Raw genomic sequence first — 11,138 nt, 5'->3', positions numbered from 1 at the left:
CCCCCCTAAACCAGTCCCCAAGGTTTAGGGTGCCCCATGTCCCCCATATTTGCCCCCCCAAGTCCCCAAGTTTCAGGGTGTCCCCAAGCTTTGGGTTATCCCCCCTCAAATTCCTGATATTTGGGGTTTCCCCCCCAAAACATGTCCCCAAGGTTTGGGGTGTCCCCTGTATTTGGGGTGTCCCCCCCAGCTCCCCCATATTTGCCCCCAAGTCCCTAAGTTTCAGGGTGTCCCCAAGGTTTGGGGTGTCCCCCCTCAAACTCCTGATATTTGGGGTTTCCCCCCCAAAAGTCCTCAAGGTTTGAGGAACCCTCCAAGTCCCCAAGCCCAGGTTGTCCCCAGGGTTTAGGGTCCCCCCCTGCAAAGTCCCCAAATTTTGGGGTGTCCCTCCCAAAAAACCCTAAGGTTTGAGGATGTCCCCCCCAAAGTCACCAAGTTTCAGGTGTCCCTCCCCCATGTCCCCAAGTTTTGGGGTGTCCCCTCCCTGTCCCCAAGTTTTAGGATATTCCCAAGTTTTGGGGTGTCCCCCCCATGTCCCCATGGTTTGGGGTGTCCCCTCCCTGTCCCCAAGTTTTGGGGTATTCCCAAGGTTTGGGGTGTCCCCAAGTTTCAGGGTGCCCCCAAAGGTTGAGGTGTCCCCAAATTTTAGGATATTCCCAAGGTTTGGGATGTTCCCAAGTTTTGGGGTGTCCCCTCCCTGTCCCCAGGTTTTGGGACATTCCCAAGGTTTGCGGTGTTCCCAAGTTTTGGGGTGTCCCCTCCAACCCCTGCACAACACACAGGGACACAAGGGGGGGGGTCAGGGTGCTCCCTCCATCCCTGCGGATCCGGAAATCCCAAGGAAAACAGGGAGCCACAAGGAGATCCGGAGGCCTCAGCGCCGACCCCATCCTTAAATCCCAGCGGGAAAGGGCTGGAATCCCCTCCTCCTTGTGCCCAGCCCCCCAAGAATCCAGCATTTTTCCACCTGGGAAGAGATTCGGAGCCAAATCCGGAGCTCTAGCACTTGGGGGGGGGGTTTATTTTTTGTTGGAATAACGTGTGGGGGGGTCACAACATTCCGACCCCATTCCCACTCCCGGGAGCGCTCCGGCCCTTCCCGAAATTCCCCCCCTTTCCCGCTGAGAGTCCGTGCGGTGCCGGGCGCCGCCGCCTTCCTCCTCCTCTTCCTCACTTGAAGATCTTGCCCTGGTTGAAGGGTTTTCCGACGTGCTGGAATTCTCCTTCCCAAAGGAAATATTCCTTGACCAGCGTCTTGCACTCCTCGCTGTCGCTATCCAGCTTGCGCCAGGTGTAGGATTCGTAATCCACCTGCCAGTCCGGGCTCAGCTGCGGAAAAGGCAGCGGGAAAGGTCGGCATTCCAGGAAAAAAGCATTCCCGGGATGCCTTTCCCTCCCTTTGGCTGTGCTGCTCCCGTTTGTGCCCAATCCGTAGCCCAAAATAGTGATTTTTCCCTGATTTCGGCACGATCCCCAGGGTGCCGCAGGGATCCCAAGCAGCTGCTCTGGGAGAAGCCGGGATTCTCCCAAAGCCGCTCCGGGAACGGGAATGCTCACCGGGAATGCCAGCTCCTGCCCGCGGAAAACCCAGACTCCGGAGATGCTGCTGTCGTTGTTGGTTCCGAAGAGGATGACGCTGGCGAAGGCGTTTTTACGCAGCTTATCCAAACGCTGGAACATCCCTGGAAAAATCAAAAAGCAGCCGGGAATGTCGGGAATAGGGAATGTCGGGGATAGGGAATGTCGGGAAAAGGAGGAAAACGGCAGCGGGATCTCACCCGTGATGAGGTTGCAGCTCATGAAGGTCTGGCTGAGCTCCTCCGGGAAGCGGTATTCCGCGTACCAGATGGACCAGCCTTCCTTGTCGAAATGTTCCCAAAAGTGCGGGAGCGCCACGGAGAGCGTATCCTCGTTGGAATATTTCCGCTTGAACTCGTCCATGACGAAGGGGCTGCGGAGGGAAGCGGCACCGCGGGACGTTCGCCCTCTCCTGGCCATTCCGGAGCCTCCGGAGCGGCGGGAGGAGCTGCCAACGCGGCTCGGGTTTCCCAGCGGGAAGCCGCTCCGCCTCCCTTCTGGAAAAGCGGCTTTGCCCTTTTCCAGGCAGGGAGAGGGGCCGGCGCAAACGGACGGCCCGAAGGGGCCAAACGCGGCAAAAAAAGTGGGAAAAAAACACGGGAATACGGCCAGGATGGATGGGAAGCCCCCCCTGCTTCCCATTCCGGCAAGGGCCTCACCTCTTGGGAAGGTGGGCGAAGGGATCCTTGGATTTGGGCTCTGCAGCCAGGGCCTGGTCGCACTCGTCCAGCTCCTCCTCCGGCGCCGGCTTCTTCTCTTCCTTCTTTTCCTGCTTTTTTTCTCTTTGGGGGGTTTTTCCTTCTTGGGGGTGTCTTTTTTGGGCTGGTTCTCGGCGAATTTCTTGGCTGTGGGAGGGATAATGGAGGTCAATTCCCTCCTGTTTCTAATCCTAAGGGAAAGGGAGGGATCCCAGAGGGAAAAGAGGGATGCCAGAGGGAAAAGAGGGATCCTGGAAGGAAAAGGAGGGATCCCGAGGGGGGAAAAAGGAGGGATCCCGAGGGGGGAAAAAGGAGGGATCCCGAGGGGGGAAAAAGGAGGGATCCCGAGGCGGGAAAAAGGAGGGATCCCGAGGCGGGAAAAAGGAGGGATCCCGAGGCGGGAAAAAGGAGGGATCCCGAGGCGGGAAAAAGGAGGGATCCCGAGGGGGGGAAAAGGAGGGATCCCGAGGGGGGGAAAAGGAGGGATCCCGAGGGGGGGAAAAGGAGGGATCCCGAGGGGGGGGGGGAGGAGGGATCCCGAGGGGGGGAAAAAGAGGGATCCCGAGGGGGGGAAAAAGAGGGATCCCGAGGGGGGGAAAAAGAGGGATCCCGAGGGGGGAAAAAGAGGGATCCCGAGGGGGGGAAAAAGAGGGATCCCGAGGGGGGGAAAAGGAGGGATCCCGAGGCGGGAAAAAGGAGGGATCCCGAGGCGGGAAAAAGGAGGGATCCCGAGGGGGGGAAAAGGAGGGATCCCGAGGGGGGGAAAAGAGGGATCCCGAGGGGGGGAAAAAGAGGGATCCCGAGGGGGGGAAAAAGAGGGATCCCGAGGGGGGGAAAAAGAGGGATCCCGAGGGGGGGAAAAAGAGGGATCCCGAGGGGGGGAAAAAGAGGGATCCCGAGGCGGGGAAAAAGAGGGATCCCGAGGGGGGGAAAAAGAGGGATCCCGAGGGGGGGAAAAAGAGGGATCCCGAGGGGGGGAAAAAGAGGGATCCCGAGGGGGGGAAAAAGAGGGATCCCGAGGCGGGGAAAAAGAGGGATCCCGAGGGGGGGAAAAAGGAGGGATCCTGAGGGGGGGAAAAGGAGGGATCCCGAGGGGGGGGAAAAAGAGGGATCCCGAGGGGGAAAAGGGAGCGATCCCGAGGGGGAAAAGGGAGGGATCCTGAAGGGGAAAAGAGGGATCCCGAGGGGAAAGGCAACAACCGGGAGCTCCCTCGGAGCATCCCGCCTTCGGAGCGGGAACCACAGGGAACAAGGGGGGATTGAACCCCCCAATGATCCGTTTGGAAACACCCCGGAGCGAACGGAGCACACGGGAAGGGGCGGGGCCCTTCCGCACATCCCGAGATCCGCCGGGAATGGTGGGAATTCCGGGAATTCCGCTCACCGTCGAACTGGGCCATCTTCTCGCACAGCTTCACGTCGCCCAGCACCGCCTTGAACTGCGGCTGGTTGAGGCAGGTGACGAACCAGCGGTTGACGTTGACGAAGGGCTGCCGGAAAGCCGGCTCCAACACCTGGAAAACGGGTCGGGAATGCCGAGGCGGGAAGGGAGGCGGCTTCTCCGGGCCCTTCCCGAGGTTTCCTACCTGTTTGTAGAGCCAAAGGAGGGTGCAAACTACGGAGATGTCGGCGAGCGACACGCGTTCTCCCACCAGGAATGTCTGCGTTTTCAGGTGGGAATCCAGGATTCCCAGGACTCGTTTCACTTCCTCCTTGGCAAATTCCGTGGCCTGGAAGGGAAAAAGGGATGGTGGGAATCCGGCCGGCTTCGGAACGCTTCCCTTGTCCTCTTTATCCGGATCGGGTCTCCAAATCCAGGGATCCTGGTGGGGATCCGATGCGGATCCTCCCTTGCAAGGGGCTGGAAGCACCTCTAAGGTGGCCACTTTCCAAGCCGGGGTTGATCCGAGCTCCGGTCCGATCCCTTGGGAAAAACGCAGCTATCCCAAGGGGATGGGAGCTCCGCGGATTCTCCGGAGCAACCCCTGATCCATCCCAAGAGGAAAAAATCCCGTTTTTCCCATCTCCAGCCCGGATTTCCGCCCTCATTCCAGACCTACCTCCCTGCAGATGCAACGCTCCGGAATAGCGACAATTCCCGAGGGATTTGCAAGGATTTGCGGCCTCCCCTGCTCACCTGCTTGTTGTAGTGCATAATTCCCAGCGTCGGGAATACCCAGGTGCTGGCGGGGGGCACGATGTCGCTGTCGGCGAAGTTCACCCACTGCACGATCTCGGCCGCCGTCTCCTTGGTGGCACCTCGGAGCTCCTCGTTGCTCACTGGGAACAGGAAAAAAAAATCCCAAATTCCCAGCCCGGCACCATTAGGAAACCCCTTTTCCCAAAAATAAGCAGGAAAAATAACCCCCATGTCCCCCCCACCGCAATGGAGCCGCTTCCAAGCGCGTCCGGCTGTTGACCTTGGCAAGGAGAAGCCGCTTCCCTATCCGAAAGGGGGGGAAAATGGGAAAAGGGCCTTGGGAACAGCGGGAAGGGGAAAAGGGGGGTCTGTGGGGCCCCAAAGTGACACTTTTGGGGACAACAGTGACAGGCGCTCACCATAGTAGGCGATGGCGTTGCTCTCGAAGACGCAAAAACCGTCGTCCCCTTCAAACGCCGGCACCTTGGGGACATAAAACGGTGACAGTAAGTGACAAAATTCCCTTTTTTCCTTGCACTTAATCCCACCAGGAACTCACCTTTCCCACAGGGAACTTTTTGAGGAATTCCGGCGTCTTGTTGGTCTGTCCGAAGTGGAAGTGCGGGGGGCTGGAGAGGACGCGGATCTTGGCGCCGCTGTATTGGGCGGCGATGAGGGCCTTGAAGGCGCGCCAGTTCTCCGGGTAGGTGTACAGGGTCTGCGGGGGGTGACGACAGGCAGCCGCGGGGTGACAACAGGCGGCGGGCGCGGTGACACCCGCGAGAACAACCCCCCCGGTAACACTATCCGCTCCGGTTGTTCCCAGAGGGATCCTCCTGCTCATCCCGCTCTCCCAAAGTTGCTTCCCTACCCCCTAAAGATCCAGTTTCACACCCGAAAGACCCAATTTCCCTCCCTAAACACCCAGTTTCACCCCCTAAAAAACGTTTTTTTCACCCAAACCCGGCTGCCCCCCCTTCATAAGACCCGCTTTCACCCTAAGACCCAGTTTCACCCCCGCAAATACCATTTTTCACCCCAAAACCCGGTTTCCCCCCGCAAAGTCCCGGTTCCCTCCCCGCAGACCCAGGTTCTGCCCTGCCAAAGTCCCAAATCTCCCCGGTTTCACCCCAAAATGCGGCTGCCCCCATCCAGACCTGCTCCCTGCTCCCAAAGACCCAGTTTCCCCCCAAAACCCGTTCCTTTTCCCTAAAAACCCCGTTTCACCCCAAACACGGCTCCCACCCCCCACCAACACCCGGTTCCCCCTCCAAAATCCGGTTCCTTCCCCTCAAAGACCCGGTTTCACCCCAAAACTCGGTTCCCCCCCCAACTCGCACCGCCCCCCAACCCCGCTCCCTGCCCCCCCCCCGCGCTCCCCGGGTCCTCTTGGTCCTCCCGGGCCCCCGTAGCCCCTCGGGGCGGCCCCGGGGCCCCCGCGCGGCCGCCGATGGCGGCGGATGCGGCGCGGAGCCGCCGCGCTCACCCCGGCCACCGCCATCTTGGAGGAGCGCCCGCACGGAGAGGGAGGCCGCGCGCGACGCCGCGCGACGCCGTAAAGCGCCGCAGTGCTGGCAAGGCCCGCGGCGGGCGCGGCGCGTGAAGCCCGGAATGCCGTAAAGCGAGACGGCGGGGGAGTGTGGGCAGGGAGGGGCGCGCCTCTGCGCATGCGCGCTGCTCTCGCCGCATTAAAAGGGGCAAGGCGGCTTAAAGCGGCGATGCTCGAGTGGGGGGCCCGCCCCCGGGCGCCCGTTCCGGTGCGTCCCGGTGCACCGGGTCGCTGCCCCTCCCGTGATCCCGGCACTTTCCCCCTTTTCCCCAGCACAGGCTCCAATGGCGCCCAACCGTGCACTCCTCCTGAGTGAAAGAGCTAGAAATAAGGAATTATGCCCAAAAATGATAGAAAATGAAGAATTACGTTAAAAAATAAAGACTCTTTTTATTGGGAAAAGGGTTAAGGAGCGAAGGGGAAACTGGGGTGGGTGGCGGGTGCCATCCCGGTCATCCCTGTGGGAATGCCGTCACCTCGGGATTCATCCGGTGTTGGGCTGAGAACGGACACACTTCAACTCACGAGACCTACGGGAGACGCAGGGAGATGGAGCCCGGAGCGATCCCGGCTCCATCCCTCCATCCCGCAGGCTGTTTGCCGGGCCGGGAATGCCGGCGGGAGCGGCCGGGATCCGTCGGGAAGCGCCCGGGATCCGTCGGGAAGCGCCCGGCGGGACTCACCCAGGTAGTCGTCCATGAGGGAGCCGATGGCGAACTAGGAGGGAAAGGGATTTGTGGGAAGCACAGCCGGAGGCTCCCGGCATTCCCGATCCCAGCGGATGCCACTTACGATGTCGTTCTTGTCCACGCGGGTGCCCACGATCTTCAGGCGGATCTCGTCGTCCTGCTGGATCACGATGTCCTGAGGGAGCGGGAGGCCGGGATCAGGATCCATACGGAGCCAGGGCGGCTCCTGACCCCCATCCCAGCTCCCTTGGGAATACTCCAAGCGGAGCCAAGCAGGGAAACGGTGGGGAATTATGGATACCGTCACCCTGGAGCCCAATGGAGCTTTTGGGAAAGGGGCAGACGGGATGACGAGTCACTTCCGCATCCCAAATTTTCCCTGCCGGACCATTCCCGTCGCAGCCGAGCGCTCACCTCATCCACCGTCTTGTAGCAGGGAGGGTTGGAATTGGGATCAAATTCCATCTCCGAAGGGATGGACTGAGGGAAGACAAGGAATCAGCCGGGAATTTCCACCACATTCCGCCTCCGGAGCGATCCGGAGGTGCCCTCCCACTTACGTGCCGGGAGATGAAGCAGGACATGGGGCCGATCTCCGTGAAGAGCCCGACCTGGAAAACAGCCCCGTGAGGCGGCCGGATTCATCCCGATCCCGAGGGGTTTTTCCGGAGCCGCTGCGGGTGTCACCTTGTTCACTTGTGTCACCACGGCGTCCACCACCTCCCCCTTGAAGGGCCGGAACACGATGGCCTTGTACTTGACGGGATACAGGACGAAGCCGCGGCCCGGCTGGATGACGCCGGCTCCGATGTTGTCGATGGTGGTGACGGCGATGACGAAGCCGTACCTGGGAGGAAGGGCGGCGACAGGCGCTGGCGCCCGCTCCCGGCGTCACCCCGCTCCTGGTGTCACCCCACTTCGGGTGTTCCCTGCTCCTGGAGTCACCCCGCTTCTGGTGTCACCCTGCTCCCGGTGTTCCCTCCTCCCGGCATCATCCTGCTCCCACTGTTCCCTGTTCCTGGTGTCACCCCGCTCCCGGCGTCACCCCGCTCCCAGTATCACCCTGCTCCCATTGTTCCCTGTTTCTGGTGTCACCCTGCTCCCGGTGTTCCCTGTTCCTGGTGTCACCTCACTCCTGGTGTCACCCTGTTCCTGGCATCACCCCGCTCCCGGTGTTCCCTCCTCCCAGCATCATCCTGCTCCCAGCGTCAACCTACTCCCACTGTTCCCTGTTCCTGGCGTCACCTCGCTCCTGGTGTCACCCTGTTCCCGGCGTCACCCCCGCTTCCAGTATCACCCTGCTCCCAGTGTTCCCTGCTCCCGGCGTCACCCCGCTTCCAGTATCACCCCGCTCCCAGCATTCCCTGCTCCCGGCGTCACCCCGCTTCCAGTATCACCCCGCTCCCAGCATTCCCTGCTCCTGGCGTCACCCCGCTCCCGGTGTTCCCTGCTCCTGGGGCCACTCTGCTCCCGGCGTCATCCCACTCCCACTGTTCCCTGTTCCTGGTGTCACCCCGTTCCCAGCATTCCCTGCTCCCGGCATCACCCCGCTCCTGGTGTTCCCTGCTCCTGGCATCACCTCGGTCCCGGCATCACCCCGCTCCCGGTGTTCCCTGCTCCTGGGGCCACCCTGCTCCCGGCGTCATCCCACTCCCAGTGTTCCCTGTTCCTGCCGTCACCCTGCTCCTGGTGTCACCCTGTTCCCGGTGTCACCCTGCTCCTGGTGTTCCCTGCTCTTGGCATCACATCGGTCCTGGTGTCACCCAGCTCCCAGTGTTCCCTGTTCCTGGTGTCACCCCGTTGCTGGTGTCACCCCGCTCCCAGCATTCCCTGCTCCTGGCATCACCCCGCTCCTGGTGTTCCCTGCTCCTGGGGCCACCCTGCTCCCGGCGTCATCCCACTCCCAGTGTTCCCTGTTCCTGCCGTCACCCCAGTCCCGGTGTCACCCTGCTCCTGGTATCACCCCGGTCCCGGTGTTCCCTGCTCCTGGTGTCACTCAGTTCCCAGTGTTCCCTGTTCCTGGTGTCACCCCGTTGCTGGTGTCACCCCGCTCCCAACATTCCCTGCTCCCGGCATCACCCCGCTCCTGGTGTTCCCTGCTCCTGGCATCACCTCGGTCCCGGCATCACCCCGCTCCCGGTGTTCCCTGCTCCTGGGGCCACCTTGCTCCCGGCGTCATCCCACTCCCAGTGTTCCCTGTTCCTGCCATCACCCTGCTCCTGGTGTTCCCTGCTCCCGGTATCACCCCGCTCCCAGTGTTCCCTGTTTCTGGTGTCACCCTACTCCCAGTGTTCCCTGTTCCTGCCGTCACCCCAGTCCCGGTGTCACCCTGCTCCTGGTATCACCCCGGTCCCGGTGTTCCCTGCTCCTGGTGTCACTCAGCTCCCAGTGTTCCCAGTTCCTGGCGTCACCCAGCTCCCAGTGTTCCCTGTTCCTGGTGTCACCCTGTTGCTGGTGTCACCCCGCTCCCAGCATTCCCTGCTCCCGGCATCACCCCGCTCCTGGTGTTCCCTCCTCCTGGTATCACCTTGGTCCCAGCGTCACCCCGCTCCCGGTGTTCCCTGCTCCTGGCATCACCCCCGCTCCCGGTGTTCCCTGTTCCTGCTGTCACCCTGCTCCTGGCATCACCTCGCTCCCAGTGTTCCCTGTTCCTGGTGTCACCCCGCTCCCGGTGTTCCCTGCTCCTGGTATCACCTCGGTCCCAGCGTCACCCCGCTCCCGGTGTTCCCTGCTCCCAGCATCGCCCTTCCTGGTGTCTCTCCCTCCCAGTGTCCCCCCCACTCCCGCTGTTCCCTATTCCCAGTGCCCTTCCCGCTCCCAGTCTCCCTGCTCCCGCTGTCCCCTCATTCCCAGTGTCCCCCCCCCCAATATCCCTTTACCCTGGTGCCCTCCCCACATCCCCCTCTCCCAGTGTCCCCCCCCATCCCGGTGCCCCCCCCCCCATCCCGGTGTCCTCCCCCCCCCCATCCCGGTGCCCCCCCCATCCCGGTGTCCTCCCCCCTCATCCCGGTGACCCCCCCCCCCCATCCCGCTTTCCCCCCCCCATCCCGGTGCCCCCCCCATTCCCGGTGTCCTCCCCCTCATCCCCGTGCCCCCCCCCCATCCCGGTGTCCTCCCCATCCCGCTTTCCCCCCTCATCCCGGTGCCCCCCCCATCCCGGTGCCCCCCCCCCATCCCGCTTTCCCCCCTCATCCCGGTGCCCCCCCCATCCCGGTGCACCCCCCCCCATCCTGCTTTCCCCCCTCACCCCGGTGTCCTCCCCCTCCCCATCCCGGTGTCCTCCCCCTCCCCATCCCGCTGCCCCTCCCCCCTCATCCCGGTGGCCTCCCCCTCCCCATCCCGCTGCCCCCCCCCCGTGCCCCCTCCTCCATCCCGGTGCCCCCCCCCCCCCCATCCCGGTGTCCTCCCCCTCTCCCGGTGTCCCCCCCCCCATCCCGCTTTCCCCCCTCACCCCGGTGCCCCCCCCCCCCATCCCGGTGTCCTCCCCCCCCTCCCCATCCCGGTGTCCCCCCCCTCCCCATCCCGCTGCCCCTCCCCCCCCCCCCGTGCCCCCCCTCCATCCCGGTGCCCCCCCCCATCCCGGTGTCCTCCCCTTCTCCCGGTGCCCCCCCCCCCCATGCCGCTTTACCCCCTCATCCCGGTGTCCTCCCCCTCCCCATCCCGGTGCTCCCCCCCCCATCCCGGTGTCCTCCCCCTCCCCATCCCGGTGCTCCCCCCCCCATCCCGGTGTCCTCCCCCTCTCCCGGTCCCCGTCCCCCCCGGTGCCCCCCCCCCCCACACTCACTTCCCGGTGCAGGTCCCCTCCACCTCCGTGAACAGCTTCTGCTTCACCGTGTTCAGCAGGTTGGGCCCGAAGTACCGGGGGTGCAGCAGGATCTCGTGCTCCAGGGAGATCTACCGGGAACGGGACGGCGGGAAACCGGGAACAGCTCCCGCGGGAGCAACGGGAGACCGGGATAACTGCCCCCAACCGGAACCGGCTGTCCCCCCCTCCCCCTCCCGCAAAAACGGGCCGTGTTGACCCCCTTCCGGTTTCCCTCCGGTCTTCCGGTCGCGGTTCCCCGGTGTTCCGTTCTCCTTACGGTGCCCCCTCCCATTCCCGGTGTCTCCCCGGTGTCCCGGTGACCCCCCCTCGCGTTCCCAGAACCCCCCTGCGCCGGCGCCGCCACCCACGTGATAAAACATCGTCCCGCCGCCGCCGCCCCGCCGGAACGGACGGTCGGCGCCGCCAGCTCACCGCTGATTGGCCGCTGCGCGCCGTCAGCTCGCCGCTGATTGGGCCTCGCCTCCCGCTAGCCCCGCCTCTTAACGTGGAGGCCACGCCCCTTCTGGGAGGCCGGCCTCTCCCCCGCCTCCTGCGCATGCGCAAAAGAGCGGCGTTGGGGACGGGAGGACCTTTGCGCATGCGCTATCGGGGGGCGTGGCTGGGAGCCTTGATGGACAGCGACGGCGCGGAGGGGGCGGACCCAGAGGGGACGCGCGGC

General features: G+C 63.6%; 2 protein-coding genes across 2 annotated transcripts; both read right to left on the bottom strand.

The window, feature by feature from the left end:
* Positions 1–1,158: 1,158 nt before the first annotated feature.
* Positions 1,159–5,980, bottom strand: LOC104570486 (elongation factor 1-gamma). Its single transcript, XM_088527293.1, is given in 11 exon segments — positions 1,159–1,329; positions 1,558–1,682; positions 1,779–1,951; positions 2,238–2,355; positions 2,358–2,423; positions 3,661–3,790; positions 3,863–4,006; positions 4,414–4,556; positions 4,836–4,899; positions 4,976–5,134; positions 5,903–5,980. Coding segments are annotated over 11 exon segments (1,296 nt in total). The 5' UTR covers positions 5,918–5,980; the 3' UTR covers positions 1,159–1,170.
* A 355-nt stretch (positions 5,981–6,335) lies between these two features.
* Positions 6,336–10,850, bottom strand: POLR2G (RNA polymerase II subunit G). The gene is made up of 8 exons (XM_088527296.1): positions 10,828–10,850; positions 10,439–10,548; positions 7,342–7,501; positions 7,215–7,265; positions 7,069–7,134; positions 6,758–6,829; positions 6,649–6,682; positions 6,336–6,495 (listed from the first exon to the last, which is right to left on the bottom strand). Exons 1-8 carry the CDS (start codon positions 10,837–10,839, stop codon positions 6,482–6,484), a joined length of 519 nt encoding a protein of 172 aa, XP_088383422.1. The 5' UTR covers positions 10,840–10,850; the 3' UTR covers positions 6,336–6,481.
* Between the last annotated feature and the right edge of the window lie 288 nt (positions 10,851–11,138).

This window comes from Tinamus guttatus, unplaced genomic scaffold (genome assembly GCF_059628265.1).
Source record: "Tinamus guttatus ecotype Peru unplaced genomic scaffold, ASM5962826v1 Tinamus_guttatus_pri_ptg000275l, whole genome shotgun sequence".
Taxonomy (NCBI): Eukaryota; Metazoa; Chordata; class Aves; order Tinamiformes; family Tinamidae; genus Tinamus; species Tinamus guttatus.
The sequence above is the reverse complement of the archived record's forward strand: the minus strand, read 5'-3'. Positions and strand labels throughout refer to the sequence as shown.

Excerpts from the sequence above, each read along its gene's own strand:
- POLR2G (XM_088527296.1), bottom strand. Across the intron at positions 7,135-7,214 it reads CCTGCTTCATCTCCCGGCAC|TCCATCCCTTCGGAGATGGA; the intron begins GTAAGTGGGAGG and ends GTCTTCCCTCAG. Across the intron at positions 6,683-6,757 it reads GCGTGGACAAGAACGACATC|TTCGCCATCGGCTCCCTCAT; the intron begins GTAAGTGGCATC and ends TTTCCCTCCTAG.